This window comes from Leishmania infantum, chromosome 5, assembly GCF_000002875.2.
Source record: "Leishmania infantum JPCM5 genome chromosome 5".
Taxonomy (NCBI): domain Eukaryota; phylum Euglenozoa; class Kinetoplastea; order Trypanosomatida; family Trypanosomatidae; genus Leishmania; species Leishmania infantum.
In genome coordinates, this window is record NC_009390.2 from 220825 (window position 1) to 245209 (window position 24385).

General features: G+C 66.2%; 4 protein-coding genes across 4 annotated transcripts; all 4 read left to right on the forward strand.

The window, feature by feature from the left end:
* Positions 1 to 1895: 1895 nt before the first annotated feature.
* LINJ_05_0660 (nitroreductase-like protein) lies at positions 1896 to 2867 on the forward strand (the record flags this gene model as incomplete). The annotated part of the gene is made up of 1 exon (XM_001462992.1): positions 1896 to 2867. The coding sequence occupies one exon, from the start codon at positions 1896 to 1898 to the stop codon at positions 2865 to 2867; it is 972 nt and encodes a 323-aa protein (XP_001463029.1).
* A 1149-nt stretch (positions 2868 to 4016) lies between these two features.
* LINJ_05_0670 (conserved hypothetical protein) lies at positions 4017 to 11528 on the forward strand (the record flags this gene model as incomplete). Its single annotated transcript, XM_001462993.2, has 1 exon — positions 4017 to 11528. One exon carries the CDS (start codon positions 4017 to 4019, stop codon positions 11526 to 11528), a length of 7512 nt encoding a protein of 2503 aa, XP_001463030.2.
* Positions 11529 to 13536: 2008 nt separating this feature from the next.
* On the forward strand, positions 13537 to 14577 carry LINJ_05_0680 (sre-2/carboxylate carrier-like protein; the record flags this gene model as incomplete). Its single annotated transcript, XM_001462994.1, has 1 exon — positions 13537 to 14577. One exon carries the CDS (start codon positions 13537 to 13539, stop codon positions 14575 to 14577), a length of 1041 nt encoding a protein of 346 aa, XP_001463031.1.
* Positions 14578 to 15897: 1320 nt separating this feature from the next.
* Positions 15898 to 23898, forward strand: LINJ_05_0690 (conserved hypothetical protein; the record flags this gene model as incomplete). The annotated part of the gene is made up of 1 exon (XM_001462995.2): positions 15898 to 23898. The coding sequence occupies one exon, from the start codon at positions 15898 to 15900 to the stop codon at positions 23896 to 23898; it is 8001 nt and encodes a 2666-aa protein (XP_001463032.2).
* Positions 23899 to 24385: the final 487 nt, after the last annotated feature.

Consider the following 24385-nt stretch of genomic DNA (forward strand, 5'->3'; position numbering starts at 1 on the left):
GCGTGTCCCCGGCGCGCCCGAGGATGTGTCCATCAGTACATCACCCTCGTCGAAAGGCGCGCTAGCAGACGGATTGGTACACCTGCTGCACGGTTTGGAAGGACGCGGCCGCCTTGTAGCTCTCAGGCCTCCGTGCGTCTCGGTGTACGCGCTCGGTGGGAGAAGGGGGAGAGGGGCGGCCAACACAGCCACCGCCATCATCATCGTCTCGCGCCTCCCAGCCCCGCCCGCTTCGTCTTCCCGTGGGTAGAACAGGCCGCTCCTTTCTGTTCTCGTTGTTCCTTCTCCCCTGATGACGAGAGGGAGGAGCTGGCGCGAGGGCCACACGCACGGCGCCCCTCAGTGCGCGGGATCACAAGGCTCAAGCACTCCTCCACCCCCTCTATCTCATGCCAAATCCCGAGCCGCTTCTGGTAGTGGCATGGCCAAACACCTGCGACGTAGGGGGAGGTCAGTGTGATGTACCGCTACGGCTGTCGGCAGTGTGTCAGGTCCTGGACGGCGTTGTGTTGGGGCGACCTGTCAGGGCGAGCACGTGTCTGTGCCGTCCACGTGATGGGCAGAGTGTCAGCGTGGCTCGAGCGTGTCCCACCCCCGGCCCTCACACTGTGCCCTACTTGGTGGTGAGAATCCTGCGCCGCCCCGAGGGGGTGGATGCACCTGGGATGGCGGCCTGCATAATGGGATGAAGGAGGGGAGGGGAAGTGAGGTGAGGTGGGGCGAAGTTCGAGGGCAACGCCCGCGCGCTCAGATGGCTGCGCCAGCGCACTGCTTTAGCGCGTGTGCCTACGGCTGCTTCGCACCACGCGGATGGGGGGAGGGGAGGGGGGCCTGGTGACCGGACCGAGTGGTGGGGTTTGAGCTGAACTCGTACGGTGTGGCAAAGAAACGGACGCGCTGGGAGGCGGAAAAGCGTGCCGCTCCCTCTCTCTGCCTCTCTTCCCATGGCGGTTCCGTTGCGCCATGCTGTTGGAAGTTGGTCATGCCCTCTCACCCACGCGCGCGCACACCCACGTCTGCGTCTGATGGGTCTGTGCGAGTGAGCGCCTGTGTGGATGGTGCGCTCATGTGAATGTGTACGTCTGTGTCTGTTCCTGGCAGCAGCGTGTAGGAGCATTCTCAGCCATGTAGGTGTGTTGTATTGTGACGTAGCTGAGTCGTTGCGCGTGCGTCTCCGTCAGCAGACAGTTTCGTTTCCAGGGCTCCCGTCTCTGCCCTCCTTCCCTTCCCTTCTCTCTCGGGCACACGCATGCATGCAGGCATGTAGACATCCCTATCCCGTGTTCCTCGCACGCATCCGAATTTTGTATCTCTATGTGTGTGTATACTAGGGTGCCTCTGCGCCAGCCTCACCGCTGTCGCTCTCATCATCATCAGCCCCCCCCACCATCCCTGTCTGGATGTCTTTACCCTCACCAAAGTCATGTGATGGTGGTTTACGGCAAGACCAGCGTCAAGGCACCGGGCGTCGGGCGTCGGTCTACACTGGCAACCTACGCGGGCATGCAGACACGACGACACACCCGCTCGCAAGCGCAGTGATTCCAACGTGTCAGGGATGAGAGAAGAGGAGGAGGGGGCGTTCACCGCCTGTTAGGGAATCGCCCCTTACTTCTTACTCTCCGCTGCCGCACGCTGCGAGCGGCTCCGGCACGCGTGCAAGCACAGACGCTCATGTATGTGCATATGCCGATGCGTCAGTGGGCCTCCATGTGGTGCGTGCTCCCTCTTCTTACCTCGTACTTCTTCTCGCACACAACGACACTTCTCGGCACCACTACCGTCACTGCAAGCAATCAGCCACGCCGGCGTAGAACCTCCGCCGCCGTCGCCACCACCCTCCTGGGCCTCGCTCAGCATCTGCGGCACCGGGGAAAGCAGCAAGAGAAACTACAATGCTTCGCCGCAGTCGCCGCTTGCTGTTGGCTGCAGCAGGGGCCCGCCCTGCCGCCTTCACCCCTCGAGCCAGAGAGGCCGCCGGCACCTGCGGCAACGAGGAGCGCGACAGCAACACCAGCAGTGGCCATGGCGGCTTTCTAGCCACGCTGCGCCATCTCGTGGCGTGGAACCGCACGAACGCGGCGGCCGCCGCATCGTCGTCATCCGCGTCGTGTGCAGAAACCCCAGCATGCGTCAGCAACAACGCAGCACTCGACGCCGTCGAGGCCGTCGTGCGCGCCCGGTGGACGTGCCGGCAGTTCGACACGGCGAAGCCGATAGACCTCGACACCCTCAAGCGCGTCTTGGCGGCGACGACCCGCGCCCCGACCGGTTTCAACCTTCAGGGCTGGCACGCGGTCGTCGTCACCAACACGGCGGTGCGGGAGCAGCTCTTCAAGGCAGCGCTCGGCCAGCCGCAAGTGCTGCAGGCGCCGGCGACTGTCGTCTTCGTTGGAGACACGGAGCCGGAGCGGAACGCGCCGCAGGCGCTTGAGATGGGGCTCGAGACGGGCTACTATAGCCCCCTCTACGGTGCCGCCTACCTGCGCAACATCTACTACTTCATGCATGGCGGTCCGATGCAGTCGATGGCCGCCGTGAAGTCGGTCGTGAGTGCGTGGTACAGCCAGGCGGCTGGCACGCCGCTCATCTCCGTCCCGGTGAGCCGCGCCGGCTACGCGTGGAAGCAGACGATGATTCCGGCGACGACGTTCGTGAATCTCTGCGCCGCCGCCGGCTGGGACACGTGCATGATGGAGGGCATCGACGAGGATGCCGTCAAGCGAGCCTTGGGAGTGCCGGCGGAACGGTACACGGTGCCGGTCATCATCAGCGTCGGCTACGCGACCGCCGCGGAGGCCGAGAAACGCCAGGTGGGCAGCTCCCGCTTCGCGACGCCGCACACCGTGCGGTGGAACAAGTTCTAGTTTAGACTCGGCACCAGAGATGAGAAGGAAAAGGGGTGCACGCTACGTGTGGCCCATGGATGCGTCTCCCTCCCTCCCTCTCTCGCACAGACACACCCCGCACCTCTGCTCTTCACAGTCGCACGCGCCTCCACTGGGCACGTCGGCACGTGTCACACGCGTCTGTGCAGGCACACATCGCCAGCCGCGTAACGTAACAAGAGAAGCACCAATAAAAAGAGTCGGTGCCACCGTCGCTGTCAGCGGCAGGCAGGCGAGCGGGCCGTGCTGAGGAAGCTCACTCCGTCTCGTTCGCGTCGAGTGCGAGCCATGGGATGGTGCACCAGGGAGGAGGAGGAAGGAGGCGGGGTTCTCCTCTGGCGCGGGTCTTTCGTGGGGGCAGCTGCTGCCGATTCGCACACCGCCCCCGTCTCTGCCACCCTCCAGCCTTCGCCCCTTCACGACCGGCTGCTGCTGTCTTGGCTGCTGGCTGCGCCGGTGTGGCCTCTTTCACGCCTTTACGCCCCCCCCCCTCGAACACCTACACGCCAAACTCGAGGACGGGCAAGCACGCTTTCACCCGGTACGCTTTCATCACGCAACGTGCCTCTCATCACGCGTGCGTGTGCGTCAGGCTACCACGTCTTAGAACACGCACCACCACTGCACATCACCGTAACTGAAGCAGCAGCAGGCTCCTCACTCAACCACCCATTCCCAAGCCATACACCCCTTTCCTTTGTTTTATTTCTCGACGTCGGAGCGGAGCGGCTGCTGGCCCATCCACTTCCGCCAACCATCACTACACCCGTCACTCTCGCTTGCGTGGTGTGCCGCGCTCGGTAACGCTCCCATGTTTCCAGCGTCTCCAGTCCATACACACACACACACTTGCTGCTCCTCGCTTTATACTTGCCCTCCCAGTTATCTGTGAGTGCTGTTGCCTGCTAGCTACGCCAGCACGGGCACGCGTATATCATCGCACCCCACCCCACCCGTGCCGTGGCTCTTCGTGTGCGTGTGTGGCCCACCTCGCTCTTGAAGCAGACACACACAGGGAGAGAGAGCGAGGCGCGGTCGCACACGGCGGCTGCTCGCCCACACCCTATTAGCACCTGGTGCTTGCCTCCCCCCCCGGATCCCTCCTTCCCGCCTGGCCAAGTCGTCACGATGGAGGATGATGCCGCGGCCGAGACAACCTCGATCGATTTCTCCTTAGCCCCGTCGAATGGCAGCGGTGATGTGGCTGGTGGCAGCCCCACGGAGTCGCCGCCCAGCGACGACAACGAGATTATGCGAGCCGGCCGTGGTGATGTGCACCACCCGATGCCCGCCATACAAGTACCGAAGCCGACACGGCCACAGCCGCCCACCTCGCCGGCCCCGTTCGGAGATGAAGCGGCAGATGGCGGTGCACCATTGCCGGTCGCCTCTCCTGCCTCGGCGCACGTGGCAAAGCCCATCACGCCTTTCCAGGCAATTCGACCGGCAGGGCTGCGGCGCAAGGGCCACCTCGCCCGCCCTTCCCTGAAAAGAGACGCGAGCCTTGATTTTGTGCGAGCTGTACAGCAGCTCGACTCGGAGGACTTCCAGAGATCTCGGAGTCGCAGCTCCGACAGCGAGGGCCTCGACGACGACAGCGATCACAGCGGCAACGGCGCCAGTGCCAAGCGACGATGTCGGCAAGGTGCCGCAGGTGATGCCATCAACGAGGGTGAACGAACGACCCAGGCGTGGGCGCAGTCACCGTCGCCGACGGCCCCATCTCGGCAGCTGCTTGTGCCACCGCAGCAGCCAACGAGAGCGAGCAACGTGACGGCGACCACCACCACCCTCATCGCCACCACCGCAGACGAGACTATAAACTTCGAGGCAGAGAAGAATGATGACGCAGATGATACGATGGCGGCGCCGGTGGTTGCTGCCGTGCCGGCGTCCCGTACGAGTGCCGTCGAACAAGCGGCACTTCCACTACCCCAAGAGCAGCACCAGCGTCCTGGCACGGCGCTGACGCCTTCCACGAAGGCGAGAGCTACTGCGCACGAATCACCGCCGCCGCTGTCATCAACAACGACGGGCACAGCGCCTTCGAAGGATATATCGGGACCGAAACCGCAGACGCCGACGTCGCCACCCGCGCAACAGCCAAGGAATGAGCAGCGGCGGTCCTCTCCTTCGTGGTCGCGCCATACAAGCCCTGGCTACACCGTCTCCGCGGCCACGGCAGCGACGACCACGGGCGCAGCCGACATCGTCGGTGCAACGCTGCCCACGGCATCGCCCGCGAGCCCTGGGCGCATTGCGTTACCCGATGCGGGCCCGCAGCACCACACGCCGCACCTGAGGTTGCTGTCCAGTAGCATGCAGAACGAAGACGACCCGATGTACTGCACCGTGAGCGAGATGACGATGGCGAACCCGGTGACGCCGCGCGGCGGCGTCTCGCTGCCACTTTTGGGTCTCAGCACGGGCCTCCAGCAGGCCCGTGGCGCCTCTGGGGGAAGCCTGTACCTCTCCCCTGCCCGTCCTTCGTTGCGGCCAGCCGCGGCAAGTCGCCGAGTGCAGTCTTCAGACTTCTCACTCGATGAGTCCAACGCACTCCTGACGCTGAACACGCCTCGCGAGGTCGTGAAGTCGGCGACAGCGGCGCCCAAGGAATCAACATACTTTCGAGACGCAGCCTTTGAGGACGGCGCCGAGCTGGCGTCGACGTCGACGCCGTCCCAAAGCATGCTGGGCCTGCATGGCAAGCCCCTGCCCAGTTTCGTCCAGCCGGCTCTGGTGAAGCGAACGGCCGATGGCCGCACGACCGCGGGCGACGGTCGCCTCTCTCAGCCAGCGCCACCACGGCAGCTGCAGCACCCCTCTGCCCCGCCGGCAATCATTGCAGAGCTCAAGCGCCACGCAGAGCGTGAGAAGGAGGACGAAAAGGAGCACACCCTGAGACCGACGAGCACTCCGTCGCCGCGAGAGACTCGGGTCGGTGGCGGAGGCGCTCATCGTGAGCACAGGAGCGCGTCCTCGATCTTCAAGTCCTTCCCCTCCAAAACCATCTGCGCCCGCAGTAGGAGCTCCGTAGCAGCCAAGTCGGGCGTCGACAAGCATGGCGAAGGCGGTGGCGAGGGTCGAGATGTCAAGACGAGCGGTCGCAGCACCAGCTCCATTCAATCCACCCGCAGCAGCAGCCTCGCCTCCGGCCTGTCGCGGCTGTACTCCATGTTCAAGCGACTGGTCAGCGGGGCCGGACACGGGAGTGTAGATGTCAAAACACAGCGGCCACTTCAACCGTCTTCGTCGTCGTCGCAGCAGCAGCGACGAACTCGCCAGCACGAGGACAACGCCGCCACAACCACTGCCGTCGCGGCATCGCTGCAGATGTCGACGCTGGGGAACACCGTGAAGACCACCGACAGCAGTACCAACCTCCGCTCCGCTGACACGCTGGTCGGATGCAAGCAGAGGCAGCCACCGCCGGCCGTCACCCCCGCAGCGGCATCAGCAACCGCGGTCAAGCCAGGACGCGCGACGCCGAAACGCGAGATAACGAGCTCGTGGCACGGCGACTCCATCAACTTCCCCACGGACGAAGAGGAGGATCGAGGGCGGGGCGATGGCGTAGCGGGGGTGGCGCCACTGATACCACCAGCCGCAGCAGCGCCAGCAGTACCTGTAGAAGGTGCGAGTGGCGGTGCTGAGGAGAGTAAGGGGCGGCGTAAGAGGAAGGACGCGAAGCGCCCTGACCTTCGTCGGCGGCGGCGACGTCTTCATGACGCGGAAGCGCAAGATGGCGCCTCGTTGTCAGCATCGGCAGCAGGAGGCGATGATCGGCGCAGCAGTGGCAGCGGCAGTGCCGGTGACGTCGACACCTCCTCCTCGTCTACGCCCTTGACATCCGCGTCGGGCGCTGAAAAGCCTCGTCGCCGGTGCAGGGAAAGAGGGCGACGGAGCGGACCACGGCGGCATCGGCACCGACGCGAGGGGCGAAAACAACAGAAGGAACAAGCCAACGGTGTGTCGAAGTTTCTTCAGGACCGCCCATCCTCCCCGACACCGCCGCTGAAGTCGCAGTCCTCCGACAGATCCGCAAGCAGCGACGGCCGACTAGATCGCAGCAGCCGGCGCCTGTCACAACGGGGCTGCCGTCAACGTTGCGACGCCAACGATCGCGGCCTTGCCGCCAGTGTTAAGGCTTTGGCTAGCCGGAAAGCGAGCCAGAGGCACTATCGGCGTGCGCTGCGTGGCGACGGCGAATCATCGCGCACCTTCCGACGCCCTTGCGAGGGTGCGCGGCATCACAATGCCACCAACGACAACTCTGACCGAGGCGACCCCGACGGTTCCTCCAGCAGGGACTGTCACGGTGACGCGGTGCCGCCGCTGCCGCCGCCGATAGCCTCTGCCGCTATTCTCGCAGCGCGACGTCGCGAGCTGCGCGCGAAGTCGCGCGTCACCTCCTCAGTGAACCACTTCGCCGTGTCGTGGCGCACGCGTCCAGCGACACGGCATCGGCAGGAGCTGCTGAGCCATGCCGGTCGAGCAAGCCTTGCCCGGCTGCCGAAACGCGATGCGGAGCGGAAGAGCGGGTCCGCGAAGGCGGCAGTTGTGGCCGCTGAGGCGGTGGCGGCGTCACGCCGTGCGTCTGGGTCGCAACTGTGGGCCGGCTCACGGCGGTCCGCGGTGAAGTCGCGTCAGAGCGGCACGGCACCGTTCCCGCCACGCCCGCTCACCCCCGGTCGGCTGGAGCAGTACGAGGCAGCCCTAAGACGCGATATTCGCGAGCTGGACGTCATTGTAGAGGAGCGACGGCGACGCGAGCTTTGGGCGGCGGCGAGCCCGGCGGCGGCGGCGGCGGCGGCGGCAGCAGCAGCGGTGGCAACGCCGTCACGCCAGCCATTGCGCGGCGCTGAGCAGCGCCGCGCAATGGCGACCCCCGCTCTCACTGCTGGGCCGCTGCCATCTCGCGTGGGTATCACCACCGTTGCCACTGCCTCGACGCCGGCCCCCACGAGAAGGTCAAGCGCAGGCAACACCCGTGCCGCACACCGTTGCCACGGCCCGATAGTCTCAGCGCGTCTCAGCCATCCCAACGACTACGGCAGCAGTAAGGCCAATGAGGTGGAGTCTGCGGCGGTGGATGGACGCGGCGGCAGGGACGACTCATCACCTGCGCCGCACACGCCACGTACGGCGACAGCAGCCGGAGTGCGTGGGCAGCCGCAGCAGCGGCCTAGTGCTAGCGCCTCCTATACCTCCCACACCTCTAAGGCGGACAGCGTGTTGGCTGCAGTGCGGAGGCCGGGTGCGACGGATAGCGGCAACGACGACGCCGAGGCAGCCCCGCACCACTCGAGCTCGACGCAGCTGCCAGGCGATGCAACATGCTTCGCCATGATGGCATTGCAGCGCAGATACGAGCAGTTACTCGAAGATCTCGTGGCACAGTCAGCACCGCAGCCCCCTGCAACGTCCGAGATCGACGAAGGTGGCAACGCCACGGATGATGAGGTGTTCATGAAGGCGCACTGGCGGCACAACTACAGCGCGCGTCGGCATCAGTATCCTCATCAGCACCTCAGCCGAGAGCAAGTCGAGGGAGAACGCAATCGCGGAGTTGCTTCCTCGTCCTCTACGCGAGGGAGGCGATCTGCGCCGGCACCGACGCAGGTCGATGCAACGATGGAGGCTGAGGTGGCGCGCTGTGCCGCGGCGCTGCGGGCCGAGTACTACCAACCACCGCAGCGCCAGCAAAACCAGCAGCAGGAGCCGTCGACGATCATGGAGCGGGCGTCTCTCCCTCATGCAACGCACGAAGCGGGTGCCGACACCGCCTCGGTGGCGCATGTGGCAGCCTCGTACGCGCAGGCGCTGCGACCGTCGTGCGCCGCCTGCCGTCCGCAACAGCTGAACGAGTACATGACCTTGGGGCTGCTCTCGATGATGCACAGGGGCGCCGACGAGTGTGTTGACACGGCTGCTGTTGCTGCGAGTGAGAACGCGGCCAATCTGCGGCAGGCTCACGCGCGGCCAGTCACGGCACCCACGCTCGTGCAGCGGCGTATACGCGAAGACCTCTACGCCGCCCCTCGGCGCTGTTCACGTCGCCGGATGACGCAGGCAGGCGGAAAGCAGAAGGCTGCCTGCTCCGACGGCAACACTGCAGCAGCCCCGCCGATCACGTCAGTCTCGGCCTCGTGCGGTGCTGTTCTGTCGTCGATGCACGCGCAGAGCGCGGACGCGGCGGCGGCGGACCGCGACGTCGGCTTGTCGCCGCAAGCTGGAACGGCGCCCTTGCCCCCGGCGCAGCTAACGCACTTCTTCACGCCTACCCCAGTGGTCATCGACGGTGCCTTGCTCACAAGGCTGATGCGGCGGGAGCGCCATGCACGACGCGAGCGCGTTTCGAAGGAGCAGGAAGCAAGGCACACACTTCAGCGGCTCTACATTGTGGAGACCATACTGGTATTGCGTGCCATGGGTAAGGCGGCGGCGATGCAGGAGCAAGAGGCGCCAGCGGCACCGGCGCTGCCAACGAGTCAGACCCTAGGCGGCGCTGCGACGGCACCCGTCAACGACAGAGGCGGCAAGAGGAGCGGCAGTCGCAGTCCGCTGGCTGCAACACGAAGCAGCAGAGACGCGAGCGTCGAGGACGACGGCGGTGCTGCTAGAGAGCCTGTGGTAGCAACCGTATCCGTGTCGCAGCAGCCGCGTGAAGAGGCCTCTGCGAGCGAAGAGGAACACGCTGCGGCGGCTGCTGTTGTCGTGTGTGGCGACGCCGCCGCCGCGAGTGCGCCGCTGCCAATGGGCGACACCACGGCGCAGCCGCTTGCCGGGGATGCGTCGGAGATGCGAAATGAAGTAGAAGTCGCCACGGGGGAGCGCGATGCGGACGACAGCTCGTCTTCGTCGGCTTCGCCAGCGGTGCTGGTGACACCGTCGCCTCAGGCAGCTGCTGCCACGGAGGTTGGTGGCGAAGTCAAGCACGCTAAGGACCACGGCGGCGATGTCGATCTCGCAGAGAGCAGCAGCAGCAACCGCAGTGCCTCATCAGTGCTGTCCTTTCACGTAGAAGACAGCCAGGAAGGAGCTGCCCTGCAGCACCCCGGCCCTGGCGCTGACGGCGCAGATAAGGGCCATTACCCCGTGGTGGCGTCGGGCAGCTCAGCTGCGGCCATCCCCGCCGCTGCGGCGCAGCTGTCCTCGGACGAGTCTACCTCGTCAGTAACCGCGGCCGTGGATGACCTAGCTATACCGCCCACTGCGTCGCCGCAGGCGGCCCAGGCACGGCCCTTGTCAATCGACAGAGGCGAACCTATCACTGACAGCGACCGTCACGGCACCCTTGACGATATCGACGGCGCCGCCGGCACGGTGGACTACGCACCCGATGGCCACGCTGCTGCGAGTCCACCCTCTGCGGGGAAGCACACCAATGCAGCGTCCCACCGATATCCTCCGCCGGTGCCGTCATCGTGTTCCGCCGCCTCTGCAGCATCGTCCTCGCCATCCCGCAACCTGCATGTGGTCGAAGTCGTGGAAGCTGCACGAGCAGCGGTGCTTGTGCCAGAAGGCGAGGGAGCCGTCGATGCATCGCATAGCACAGGCGATGCGGGTTCTACAGGCGTGGAAGTAGTGGCCCGTGACGCCCTCCAGAGCTCAGTCACGCCCGTCGAGGCGACAGCCAGTACGGCCCTAGCATCGGCTGCTGCTGCAGAGGCGATACCGGAGTCTGAGCCACCAGCGAGCGCCGAAGACGACCCGAGGCGGGCGCTGGAGGGCCCACAACCGTGGAAAAGAGAGCAGCGGCAGCAGCAGAAAATGGCCACCGTCACTACATGCACCGCTGTGCCGGCCTCGCCGCGCCGTGTGCGCTTCTCCCTTCAGCCGGAGGTGGTGAGCGGCGACGATGGCGAGGTCAAGGAATTTAGCGATGCATCGAAGCAGACGTGCTGGGAGGGGCGAGAGACGTCGCACGCAGCCGGTGGGCCGCAGACGATGACACCTGAGCCCTTCAAGCGCGCCGCCGTCGACAAGGATGGCCTCGCTATCGATCTCTTGGAGAAGCTCAACGGTCTGGATGCACTACTTCTCTACAGCTTCCCAACCTACTTCACCACCGGCACAGATGAAGACGGCCTCCCCGGCGTCGTTATGCGCCCCCATCGGCACCCGCCGTCAGCCTCGCCCTCAGTGCAGCCGCGGTGGTGGCGCTCACCTTTGGCGTCGACGCCGTTCGTCTCGCCTCGGCCGCTGCAGCCATATCGATCGGCACCATCGCGGCACCTCTCGGACAGCATGTCTCCACTAGCAGAGGGGCGCGAGACGCCACCGTCGTCCGCAGCAGACGCAGCAGCGGAAGACGCGTCGCCGTTCGATGCGCACGCGAGTGCCCTTCGTGGCCACCGCACGCCGCCGCGGCTGCCGCCAGAAAGTCTAGCGTCGCAGCTGCGCCGCAAGTACGGTCTGCCCCAGCCGGTCCAGCAACGTCGCCACGATCACTCTGCGGAATTCACGCTGGGCCTTCCCGCAACAGCAACACCGAGTGTAGCTGCGGCGGCCCCAACGCCACCGTCCGCATCTGTGTCGGGCTCATGGCCGTCGGCGGTGCCCGCTGCGGAACGTCCTTCCCTGCAGGAGGGCATCGACACCCCTCACCTTGCGGTGCGGCGCTCAGTGTGGTTCTAAAGCAGGCGTGAGCACATCAAGCCGCCCTAATGCCTGTGTGCCTGCCTGCGCAGAGGCCCCACCCTCCCTCCTCCGCCCGTCCGTGCGCCCATCCGTCCCCTTGCTTCCACTCAACAGGATTCGACGGATGGCGCTGCTGCACCGATGCCGAGCCCGCAGCCGCTCAGTCGCTCTCCCCGTTGCCTACGCCAGCCGCACCTGCACATCGGGGCCGGTACACACGGCACAAGGTGCAAGACCGAGTCGCGCTGTGCACGGCTCCCTCGCTGCTTCGCTTGCCCTTCCCGCACCTCTTCTTAGAAGCACCGCCTGAGCGCAGCCCGCATCCACCGAGGCACGATGGTCGATGTCGTCGTCGCCGCTGGCTCCAGCGTGTCACGGGTGCGCGCGGAGGCACCCGGCACCACCTCCTGCCCCACCTACGCAGACGTACACGTCAGGAAGAACCATCGCGACGTGTGCAGGTGATGATGACCCCTCTTCCCTCTTGCCCCCCTCCCCTCTGCACATCCTCGGACGTCGGCAGCACCTGCGCGAAACGCGTCACTCGAGCACGGCCTCATTGCGTCCATCGACGATGAGTCGCTGCAGCAGCAACGGCAGCCGCCCAAGCGGCAATCCTCCGAGTAGCCTGTTGCTTCCGGACAACCCCCAAGGAGGGGCTGGCTGCGCGCTTTACCGAGACCTGCGAAGGGGGGGGGGTGGCACAGCCCGGCAACCTTGGCACCCTCACCATCGGCTGGGACATCAAGAGCAGCCAGACCATCGCCACCGGCAGCAGTCACACACTTTTCCGCTGAGCAGCGTCGCGTCTACGCAGACACGCAGCAGCGAGTCGTGCGGCAGCGGTTTGGTCAACAAGAAGCCGCTTGAGTTGCAGCAGGCTGTACGCGCTGAGTTGGAGCGTGCGGTCACGGCAAGCCGAGCAGGTCCCAGCATACGCAAGCAGCCGGTGCGCACGCCCGTCGACGTTGGCGATTGCGTTCTCTTTATTCGTGGTGTGCGCCGTGGCAGCCGCGAGGACATCCTCCCGCTCGAAGCTGCATGACAACCCCGAGCATCAGGGTGGAAGAGGAGGGCGGAGGAGCTGATGCGCGGGTCCGTGGTGTGAGTGAAACAGGTGTATGCGCCGGTGCCGCTGCCACGCACGCACACACGTACGAAGCCCCCCTCCCTCCCTCCCTCCCTCCCTCCCTCAGGTGAGCCAGGTGGCAGCACCGTCGCCCCATACCCGACCGATTGTCCCTTTACTGCCTTACATTGTGTTCCGTACCTGCTTCTCACACACGTGCGGCGGCGCGTAAGCGGCGTGCGGCGTTCGCGGGTGTCCGCTGCTGCTGGTCGTAGTTGTGGCCATTGAAGAGAGGGAGATGGTGGGCCTCTGGCACCGCACCTTCACCGACGTCGCGTTGGGCTGCGGCCTTTCCTTGTTCACCTTTGGCTCTCCGACACGCACCACGACCACCGCCGCCACGCTCATCATCCACCGCCCTCGCCATACTCCCTGCGCATGTCATTGCCCACCCGACGCACAGGCGTGTGTGTCGCGTGACCACATGTTGTGAGCATCGGTTCCGCCAATACTCTCCAGTTGCAACGATGAGGAAAGAGAAAAAGAGGGAGAGATCGCGCGTGCACATCTGCCTTGTCTTCTGTAAGCCTTTTTTTTCCTTCTCTGTCACTCCCTCGTACATTGTAACCTGCCGCCTCCTCTCTCACCATATGGGTGCGAGTCGCCCCTCTCCCCCGCTGTGGCGTGTGCGTGCATGTCGTTCAACCACTCACAACCGACCTCGCCTCCCCCTCCACCACCATCACCACCTCACCCCTCCCTCTATCTTCGCCTTCGCCATCACTGGTTGTCACACTGTCGCTTCCACAGAATTCTTCTTCCCTCGCCGTCCCGAGCCCCTTCCCTCGCCTCCCCCCCCCCCACGGCGCAGCAGCGAGCTACGGAGGACGGTGACAGACAGCTCCAACGAAAGGGCATGTGTGTGGTCTCCTCAGCATGAAGCAGCTCAGACCAGACGCCACCCTCGGGGAGGTGCCGCACTTCCCGCAGGACTTGCAGCCGGACCAGTCGACGTACAAGGGACGCTTCCTTCGCTTTCTCTCCATGACTGACCCTCGCACCCTCCTCACGTCGCCGACGCGGCTAGCGCTGAGCGAAGCGCTCCTCGAGCGTGTCGACCGCCGTGAGGAGGGCTGGGCCACAGTAAAGGTGGCCGACTACCTTGACGCGCGGCAGCGAGTGCAATGCATCGTCCACCCCGAGTCGGGGAAGCCCATCCTCATGCCGTTCCGGTTCTCCGCGTTTGTGCCGATGAACTTCATCAACCTGTGTGGTATGCTGGCGCCATCGCAGCAGACCCCCGCACGGGCCATGTTCTGGCAGTTCTCGAACCAGACGTACAACGTCGGCTTTAACTACTGCAACGGCAGCGGCAAGGACGGGCTGCCGCTGCATGAGCTCGCAATAAGCTACGTCGTGGCCACATGCACCGCGTGTGGCACCTCGTACCAGCTCAGTAAGGTCGCCTCCGCCCTCTCGGCGTCGACGTCGTCGGCGGCACTGCTCCTGCAGCTGATGATTCCCTACACCGCCGTGGCATGTGCGAACATCGCGAACCTTGGGGTCATTCGGTTCCGCGATGTGCTGCGCGGCATTGCCGTGCAAGATCCGGAGACGGGTAAGGACCTGAACGACGGCAAGCCGTCCGCCGTGGCCGGCCGCCTTGCTGTGGCGCAGGTAGCGCTCAGCCGCGTCATGATCCCTGTGCCGCTGATGCTGCTGCCACCAGTTTTCATGAACGTTCTCTTCCACCCGACAAAGGGCGTCCGCTTCTTCGTGCAGCGCCGCGCGCAGCTCTTCCTACCAGTGAACGTGCTGACGCTGGTCAGCGTGCTGTGCGTCGCACTGCCGATGAGCATCGCCGTGTTCCCGCAGAAGACGGTGGTGCCGGTGAGCTGGCTGGAGGCGTCCTTCCAGGGGCAGACGAACGCCGCTGGCCACGCCATCACGCATGTCGAGTTCAACAAGGGCCTTTAGCGCCGCTCCGCCCGTTGTCGGGTTTGGGGCAAGGAGAGGCGAGAGATGGAGTGGGCACACACGTCAGGAACCCCGAGTAGCACGCGTTGGTGCCGGGAGAGGCATGCGCCGCGGTCACGCCGTCCTCTCGGTGCTTAGCTTCTGTGTGCGTGTGTGTGTGTGTACGTGTATGGGTATGTGGTTCATTGCGGCCGCCGCTACTGGCGCAGATTGAATACGAAACTCTACTTCAACGCCTCCCTTCATCTCCACGTTTCGCTCCGTCGAGTCCGCTTGCAAGCGCGCTCCCACTGGCTCTACCGCCGTCGCCCCTCCCCCATCCGAATCCCTGCGTCCACTCGTGTGCATGTATGCGTGCGCTTCAGAGCCTGCGTGCGATGTTGCGCGTGGTTTTCCTTGCATCCCTCCCGGCAGCAGCAGCAGCAGCAGCATCGGCGACGACAACTACGGAGTAAGCCAGCAAGCACTGCTTGGTGTATCCGCGCCTAGCCCGCTGACGCGTATCGGGCCACTGCAGCAGACAAGGCGTGTGTCCGCCGCGGTGGGGCGGCGGACTGTCCGTGACGCGCTCCGTGACCTCACCGCATCTCTGGCACACCTCTTCCTTCACTTGCCTGCGCGCTCGCGTACGCAACTCAGACTTGTGCACGGCATGCATGCGCGCAACACCGCCACGACAGCAGCACAACCATCACCACTCATTCTGAGAAAGTCGCGGCACACGCACACCCGTGCATACATATATATATATAAACGTCGATGAGCGACTGCAGAGGCAATCATCCGTATTAAGGCAGCCCTCATAACGTGCGCTTGCCGCTGCTCGTGTGTGTGTCCGCCTAAAGCTGTGCTCTCTCCTCCCCCACCCCCTCTTTCGGTCACCCCTCCCCTCCCGCAAGCACGCGAGACACACGCATACACACATAGAGAGAGAAAGAAAGGGTCACCGCCGCCGGCGCCTGCACGCCATCGCCCAGGCAGAGAGACTTTCATCGAGCCCCCACACACACAACACACCACACAATGCCGTCCTCCCCCTCTTACGCGGCGTACCTACGTGAGGTGGCGAGGGAAGTGAACGCCACCATTGCCCCGGGCACCCTCACGGCGTGCCTCACTACATCCACTGCTGCGGTCGTTGCTGCTCGCACGACCGTGATGGTGCCGACGTCGCGGCTATCGAGGTCTAGACGCCAGAGGGCTTGCTACGCTGGCCACGACCACACCAGCGGTAGCGCCAACACCAGCCGCAGCAGCGCTCCTCACACAACGGATCTGTATGGGGGCTCCTACGCGTACGACTACGTGCAGGTGCCGGCGATGGGAACCCTCAGCAGCGCCGGCGCGGTGCAGCTCTATCGATGCTGGCGGCGGCGGCAGCAGAAGCGGCAGCGGCGCGTGGATGCCCACATGCCGCGCAGCTCCCGCAGCGCCCGCACAGCTGATGTGCATCCGTCCTCGTTCTCGCACACCACCAGTCACCTCACAACAGGCACAGCCAAGCAGGACCGCGAGCGCGACGTCGACGTGGATGTCATGCAGCGCTCTTTCCAGCGCCTGTACGCGGCGATGCAGGATGAGGGCCGTCGTCAAGGCCATGATACCGTCACCACCGAAAGAGTCGCCCACGCCTCACACTCCGTCCCCTGCTCGCCGCAGCGGCGAAGTCGCAGCTGTCCCACGCGCTCACAGCGGCGCCATATGCACACCGCGTCTCCGCAGGCATTGGACGGTGCCGCTGCGGCCATTCGCGTCCCCCCCATGGACTTTGACAGTGACAGCATCATCGTCATCGACGACGGCGACAACCGCCATCGTTCCGGCACAAAGTCGGTGAAGGCGGAGAAGAAGTCCGTGAAGACGCAGGAGAGTCCGCGGCCTACGGCGGGGTCGACAGCGGCTAGTGTGAAGGTCGTGTCGCCTGCGCTTACCAGCACAGACACCTCCGCGATCACCTCCAGCCCCTCGAAGCCGTCCACCTCGTCCTCGCGGTCATGCTCGCCGCCACGGCAGCCTCGGGCGCAGCGGCACCAGTGCCCCAACTGCTGTCGCCGATGCGACTCGTGTGACTGCATCGTCCTACCGTGTCCGGTGAACGCTCGTGAGCACCGCTCTCGCGGTGCGGTGGCCGATGCCGCTCATGGCAGGTGTCACGCGCACTCCTCGCCGGCGCGAGGTCGTTGGTTGTCGTCCGCCGATTGTGCGGCCAGGAACAAGGACGGCGCACCAGCGGCATCGAAGACGGCGACTGTGGACTCCCCGCGCCTGCAGTGGCCGGGTCAGTTACCTGCGACACCCTCTCGACGCCCGTCGCCAGAGCAGCTGTCCTTACCAGAGGTACGGTGCCACTCTACCAGACGTGCGCGTCACAGGAGGCGGCAGCAGTCGCCCGCCCACGACAGGCATCACTGCCGTCATGATCGACGTGTTGACCGCAGTTGCGGTGCGCACCGCAGAGAAAAGTCGACCTCTGCGGGCGCGGTGGCCGCTGTGTCGTCCACACACGGCCGCGTGGATCACGGGAAGGGCGAGGCGGTTCTCCGCGACATCGCCACGCGCACGTGCACGTGCTACTGGGCGGAGTTCTCCGGCTTTACGATGGCGGTGAACCCTGCCTCGCATGCCGCTGACTGCCCATACCAAGCGCACGACGCCCTCTACGCCGAGGTAATGCTGGAGAGCAAGGCCGACGACGGCGGCAGCGGTTCTGCCAGCACCTCCTCTCATGGTCGATGCTCCTCCTCTGCCTTCTTGCGCGGCCGCTGCAACACGCGTGGCAAGCAAAGCAGCTCGAGGCATTACAGGCAGGAATACGACGCCGGCGCGGCGCAGCTCAGGCAGGCACTAGATGACCCCGAGGCTAGGCGCACGCGCGGCCGCGCCGCCGTCATGGGCTCCACGAAGCGGCGGACGTACATTGAGATAATCATGGACGCGGCGCGCGACGCTCCGCCGTCACAGCCGCCGCGCTCTGGTAGCCGCCGCAGCAATGCAAAGGCCACGGCAACTTCGTTGGCGGCGAAGCACGACGCCGAGGTCACTGCAGCGGCAGCGCCACGGCCGCCCACCCCAACGGCTCAGGCTAGCCTGCCGACTGGGGAAGCGCCAACAAAGGTCGAAGATGAGCCGCAGCAGCAGCTGCCCTCAAATCGGTCATCATCAGAGAATGATGCAGCGGCAGCAGCTTCCGACGAAGACAAGGATGGTGCGCCAGCTGCGGAAGACCAGCACGACGAGGCCGGCCGGAGCAGCAGGGGGAAGAAGCAGCCGCTGCCCAACGATGAGAGCCCCTTGCGAGCCCTCTCCCGCCCGCGCCGCCGCCCCGCCGTCGGGGTGCCAGGCCCCGGATCCTACCACGTGGATCTCGCCTACGCGGCCAGCTCCGCAGCGCACGGGATTCGCGGTGCCGCGATCCCGAAGTCGGCCCGCATGCCCGCCGTCAAGTCCGTCACACCAGGCCCAGGCGCCTACGACGTGTACAAGCGTGAAGAGCGCAAGGCCGTCGCTGCTGGCGGTGCGGCGGCGGCCACCACCGATGGGGACGCTACGGACGGCAAGGATGCAGACACCACTCCAACCGCGGGAAAGCAAGTGATAGGCAAAGGCGTCGTCTTCGCCAGCACCAGTGCTCGACAGCTGCAGTTGCGGTACGGCGATGCCTATGTGCACACCTCGACCTGGGCGAAGCGTGCGGCTGCCGTGCCCGGGCCTGGTGCATACAATATCGTCGACGGCGACCGCTACGACCAGAGCAGGCCGCTCGGTGCGGCACGGACAGGCCACCAGTTTTCCAAGTCCGCTGACGGGGCACACTTTTCTGTTGTTGTCGCCGCCGCCGCTGCAGCAGCAGCAGCAACGCCCCTGCGCGCCTCACTCGTCGTGCCGTGGCGCGACTGGGCCGGTGGCGCGTACATCGGTACGACCACATCCGACTTCGTGGCGCACCCGTCCCTGGCCGGTGGCAATCGGCGCACTATCGGGCAGACGGTCGCTGCAGACTCATACACAGTCTGTTGCAGCAACACTTCAGCTGCTGTAGCGGCGGCTGCAGCCGCCACCGACGGCAATTTGTGGAAGGGTGTCGGCAGCGGCGTAGCCCTGCGCCTGACCAGCCAGCGCTTCCCTGTGAAGACGGCAGGTGCACCCGCGGCTGCCGTGGCCGGAGGACACGACTCGAAGACCGGCCGCACCGGAAACGCAGAAGGCGCCGCTCCGCCACCCGGAGAACCCAGCCCGGCCGCGTACGATGTGGAGCGCGGGCTGCGGTGGGTGCAGCGTCGTGCGCCCGAGGTGTCTATGACATTCCGCCACGACCGCGGTCCACGAGGACCGCTCCTCTCCGCGGCGGCAGCTGCCGATGACGACACCCTTGCTAGCGCAGTCGGCAGCAGTGCACCGCGAATGGCGCTGCCACCTTTATCGCCCCTGCTCAGCGACGACGTCAGCTTCAGCCCTGGGCCTGGCACGTACGACGTGCGCGGCGTCGACGTGTGGCGCATGCGGCGCAGTCCGCAGTGGTCCTTCGGCACCGCGGCGCGACACGCCCCGAGCGCGGCAGTATCAGTGAGTGCCGTCGCGGAGGGCACAAACGACTTGAATGGCCGGGCCCTGCACGCCGTCGACCATCCTGGCCCTGGCGCCTACGATACGGAGGCCGGCTATCGCGCATTGCAGCGCTCCGCGGCGAGCGCGCTCATCTGCACAGCACCGCGGCTCACTGTCGACGGCAGCCACCGCGCCGGTGTCCAGATCAGCGCAGCCACGGCTGGCGACACGGTTGATGGCGCGCGTGCAGGCCCAGGCACCTACGATGTGGAGAGCGGCTACAAGGTGGTGCGCGAGAGCATCAAGGGTGGAGTTATCCCGCGCGCTGGGGCGGATGCGCGGGCAAAGGTCGAGGGCGAAGAGGTGCAGGACGGCGGACCGGGCCCTGGTGCGTACACGCTGCCGGCTCTGCCGCCGAGCGGTCCCACCGCGTACCTCGGCATGAGCGCGCCGCGCTTCCCGAATGAACAGGCGCTGGCGGCCACGGAGGGCAATAGTGGAGGGCAAGGAGCAGCAGCAGCGGCAGCAGCCAACGGGCGCCCGCACCACCCCAGCACTGCCCTCTTCCTTGCCCATCTAGCTACCCCCGGTCCTGGCGACTATGACGTCGACGCCGCCACGAGCCTCGTGAACCGCCCGGGCGCTATCATCGGCCGCGCCCCGCGAGTCTCGCTGCTCGTGCCGACTGGAGCAACCTCTGCGAATGTAGGTCCTGGCAGCTACATGCTGCCCGCACTGCCGGCTGGCCGAGGTGCCGTAATGTCCACCGCGCGTGCCGTCGCCACCGCCGAAACGGGCGAGGCGGCAGAGCGGCCAGGTCCTGGGCTCTACGACCCCGTGGACATGCGTGCGTCGTCCACGCGCACCTTCTCGCTTGCTCGCACGGGCGCGCGCTTCCCCTGCAGCGACGCACGCGTTACCGACGCTCCGGGCCCTTGTGCGTACGACCTGCCTGCGGTGCCTATGACCCGCGGCGTCGTCTTCGACACGGCGCCTCGCTTTTCGCGCAGCAGCGGCGGCCAGAGCACCGACGGTGTCGGCCCTGGTGCGTACGAGGTGGTGGACCTCAGCCCACCTGGGCGGAGCGCGGTGATGGGCTCTGCAGTGGCACGTCCGGATCTGGAGCGAAAGGATGGCAACGGCGGCGGCCCTGGTGCCTACAGCCCCCAGTACGCTCAAGTCGAGAAAAACGCACCGCGGGTGGTGCTGGCACGCGCTCCTGCAGGACGAGGCGCCGCCGACTACTACGCGAGCGGTGACGCGTCGATGCCGTCCCACGAGCAGCGCGCCGGTGCCGGCTCCGAGCTGGGGCCAGGGCAGTACGACCCACAGTACCCGTCCGACGTAGTGCAGGCAGGACGTGGCTACACCTTCGGCTCTGCCCCTCGCGCCGCCGCCGTGGCAGGCGCCGTGGATGGGCCGGGCCCCGGTGCCTACGAAGTGCGGATGACGCGGGCCGGTCGATTGGTGGACGGCGGCGACGGCAGTGGCGCGGCGGGCTTTGGCACTGCGCCGCGGTTGGCAGAGGCGGGCGCCTCAGCGACGATGCCCGCAGGCCCGGGACCTGGAGCGTACATGCCGGAGGCGTACACCGACATGAGCGCCGGCTTTGGCTGCGGAGCGCTCTCTCCGGCGGTCCGCATTGGAAGCGCTCCGCGGATCGTCGGCGACGACGCACGCGTGGCTGCGGCCGTGCCGGGCCCCGGGGCGTACGAGCCGAATCCCTGTGTGCTGTATCCAACGGTCCCGTCCATCAGCTTCCCGCGCGCCGACTCTGCCCACGCCCTTGGCGACACCGATACCCCGGGGCCAGGCGCCTACGTCACAACGGGGTTCGCAGCCGCGCGTGCGGCCCAGTTTGGGTGTGCACCTCGGTTCTCAGAGGGCAGCGTTGGTGGTCTCGCTGCATATGCGCGCAACGGCGCTGAGGGCGCTGCGAGCGTGCCCGGCCCCAACGCCTACTCGCCGAACGACGCTGCGATTCGCCCAGCACGGTCGGCGCACCGCTTCGGGACAGCGGCCCGCCTAGCCAACACTGTCGGGGAGGCCGCCGAGGCGGACGGCGTCGGTCCTGGCGCCTATGATGTCGAGGCGGGCCTGGCACACAGCTCGCAGGGGCCAGCCGCCGCCGCCTACAGCTTTCCACGTGCTGGCGGCAGTGGTGATTATATTGGCAACCCGAGTGTGGGGGGTACAGCAGCTGGCGGGGTGGCGGAGTCTCCGGGCCCGGGAGCGTACAGCGTGGAGGCCGCCTACCGAGCCACGCTGCCCCGCGTCGCCACCGCCATCCTCTCCGGTGGTGAGGCGAGCGGCGTCAACGGCGTTCGCGGCAACGACAAAGGCGAAGCGTCCTCCCCAGGGCCTGGCGCGTACCATCTGCCTCCTTTCTTTCCTGAAGGCCCGCAGTGGGGGTTCGGCACCTCGATGAGGAGTGCAGCCGCAGACGCGACTGATGGATCATCAGCCCTCGCGACCGCCTCGCCAGGCCCAGGCGAGTACGCCGTACCGGCTCCTGCGCCGCTGCATAGCGGCTCGTCGTTCCCGAAAGCAGAGACAGCTTCGCCGACAGGCGACGCCACCTTGCCTGGGCCTGGGACGTACAACGTGGTGGATGCTGCGGTGCGACCATCCGCGCCTGGCGTGCGCTTCGGGACCGCAGCGCGGTACGCCTGCGCCGACGTGTCTGTCGGCGACGTCGACACTGCGGCGGTCGGCGTTCACGACGGTGGCGTGCCGTGGACGCCAGGTCCGGGTGCATACTCGCCGAATGTGAATGCCTCCTCTACTTCGCGTTCTACCCGGGCCGGTCCGACCTTCTTGCAGGCGCCACGCATGGCGCTGTCTGCGTCGGCGGATGCTGTGGAATGGGGTGCAGGGGCGCAGGGGGACAACATCGGCCCAGGCACTTACGATCTTCATGGCGATATGGCAGCCAGTACAGCAGCGGCGCACCGTTTCGGCACCGCACCGCGCATGCCGCCCGCCACCGCACCTGGTGCTGCCACTAAAGGCGATGTTGGGCCTGGCAGCTACATGATCGAGGCAGCGGATGCACAGGTGCTGCCTCGTGCGCCAACCCACACCATGGCACCGCCCGCGCCGCACGCACCACGACCACAGGAGCCGCGACCGGGCCCGGGGAGCTACGAGTATCCGGTCGCCGTCCAAGAGCACCGGCGCTCGGCGCTGGTGCTGGGTCGCCACGGCGACTCGATGGACATCACACGCGACACGCCGGGTCCAGGAGCGTACGACACAGATACCGCGTACACCTCCACTCAGGTAGCACGGCAGCCGGGCGGGTTCACCATGCAAGGACGTCCGGCAGCGTCGATGCCAGTGGGGTTGGCCGGGGGGCCTGGGCCAGGCTCGTATAGCGCCGGTGCCTCCGCAGCATCGGCGGCTGCAGCGCACCGCTTTGGCACGGCCCCACGGATGCTGAGCGCCGCGAACGGCAACGCTGGTGTCGGCCCCGGCGCCTACGACCTCCCAGCGCCGCCCGCCATTCGACAGCCGGTGAGCTTCACGCAAGCGCCACGGGAGATGGTCGTGGGCTCGCACGAAGGCAACACCGACGACCTGCACAGCGGAGACATGCGTGGTGGCCTTGTCGGTGGCGGCACCCCCGGGCCAGGGTCGTACGACGTTGGGAGTGCCATCGACTGCACACATATGGGAGGACGGGGCCCGAGCTTTACGATTCCGCGTGGGCCGCGGCCGGTGCTGCGCAGTGGGGACGTCGACGCCTCCCCGCTCGTGGGGCCAGGCACGTACAGCCCTGTCGACCCGACGTCGCACCACCACGGCGGCGGTGGCAGCAGCACCAACGGCCCTTCCGCAGCCTTCGGTCTGGCAGAGCGTGCCGTGAACAACATCCAGAGCGGCAGTGACGCACCCGGCCCAGGCACGTATGACCCCCACCGCCCTAGCCTCGCCAGCGGAGCCGGGATCGGGCCGTCCTTCGGCTCCGCGGTGCGGATGGACGACGTGGGTGGTGCGGCGTTGGCAGCTACTCCCGGCCCCGGCACCTACGCGGTGGCGCCCTCCTTCAAGGCAACTTCGGCTACCGGATCAGCGCCGGCGCAGCGCTTCGGCACCGCGAAGCGGCCATCGGCGGTGCTGAACGAAAACCCGGGCCCTGGCAGCTACGCTGTCGCCGGCTACGACGCTGCCACCTGCGGTGCCGCGACGGCGCCGTCGTTTGGGCATGCGGAGCCGCGACCACACCTGGCATGCTGCGGCTTGGACACCCCTGGGCCAGGGGCCTACTACCGCGCAAGCAACCTCGACGGCACATCGACTGCCGCAGGCCCAAGTTTCGGCTTTGGCGAGAGGATGAGGGCGGTAGCAGGTACAGCTACTCCAGGCCCCGGCACCTACTATAGAGACTCAGCGGCGTCGGTAGCGGCGGGTGTGGTGGAAGGCAGAGGTGCTAGCTTCGGGTTTGGCGAGCGGACCTCTCCGGTGCTGAACAACTACCCCGGGCCTGGCACCTACTTCCGAGGTGCCGGCCTCGCAGCCGACGTGGCAGCGCTGCGCGGGCCGTTGTTTGGCACGGGCGAGCGTCATGACCCAAAACTAAACAGCAACCCCGGCCCAGGAACCTACTTCAGGGATACACTGCCCGCAGCCGCCAGCGCCGCCCAACCACGGCCGCGACGACCCACGGCGGCAGACACGCTGCGAAAGCTTGCCAGCGTCGGGTATCCGACGCTGGCAAGCAAGACGAAGCCAGCGACCACCACCACAGCCACCGACAGCCGCAGCACTGGGTGAATGACGACTTGAAAGACATGCACTCCATCTGAAATCCGTATATGTGTGCGCCGTCATTGGTCCACGCCCTCGCCCTGCCGCGTGCGTGTGGCAGCATAGAAACAAAAAAAAAACGGACGAAACCGATATTGCATAGATGTTAAGAGAGAGAGGCGTGTTGTGAGCGAGTGTGTTGGTGTTGGCGCGCCTTCTCTTGTGCATGTTGTTGGCCTTAATGCTTCCTCAGCACCCACCAACACCGCCACCATCACCATCACCCGCCTCCAGAATGCTCCACAGCCCCCCCCCCTCCACATACTTCTTCTCGCTCACGTTTTTTTTCGCCGTTGTCGTTGCATGAGGTCTACGCATGTGTGATGCGTGTCTGTCGAGCGCTGCATGCGTTCCGTCTCTACGCCCCAGCAACCGTCGTCACCCCTTCGCACCGGCTCACACACCCTCTCCCTCTCAGCCCCGTCTATCTTGAGCGCAAGCCGTGCCGGCTGAA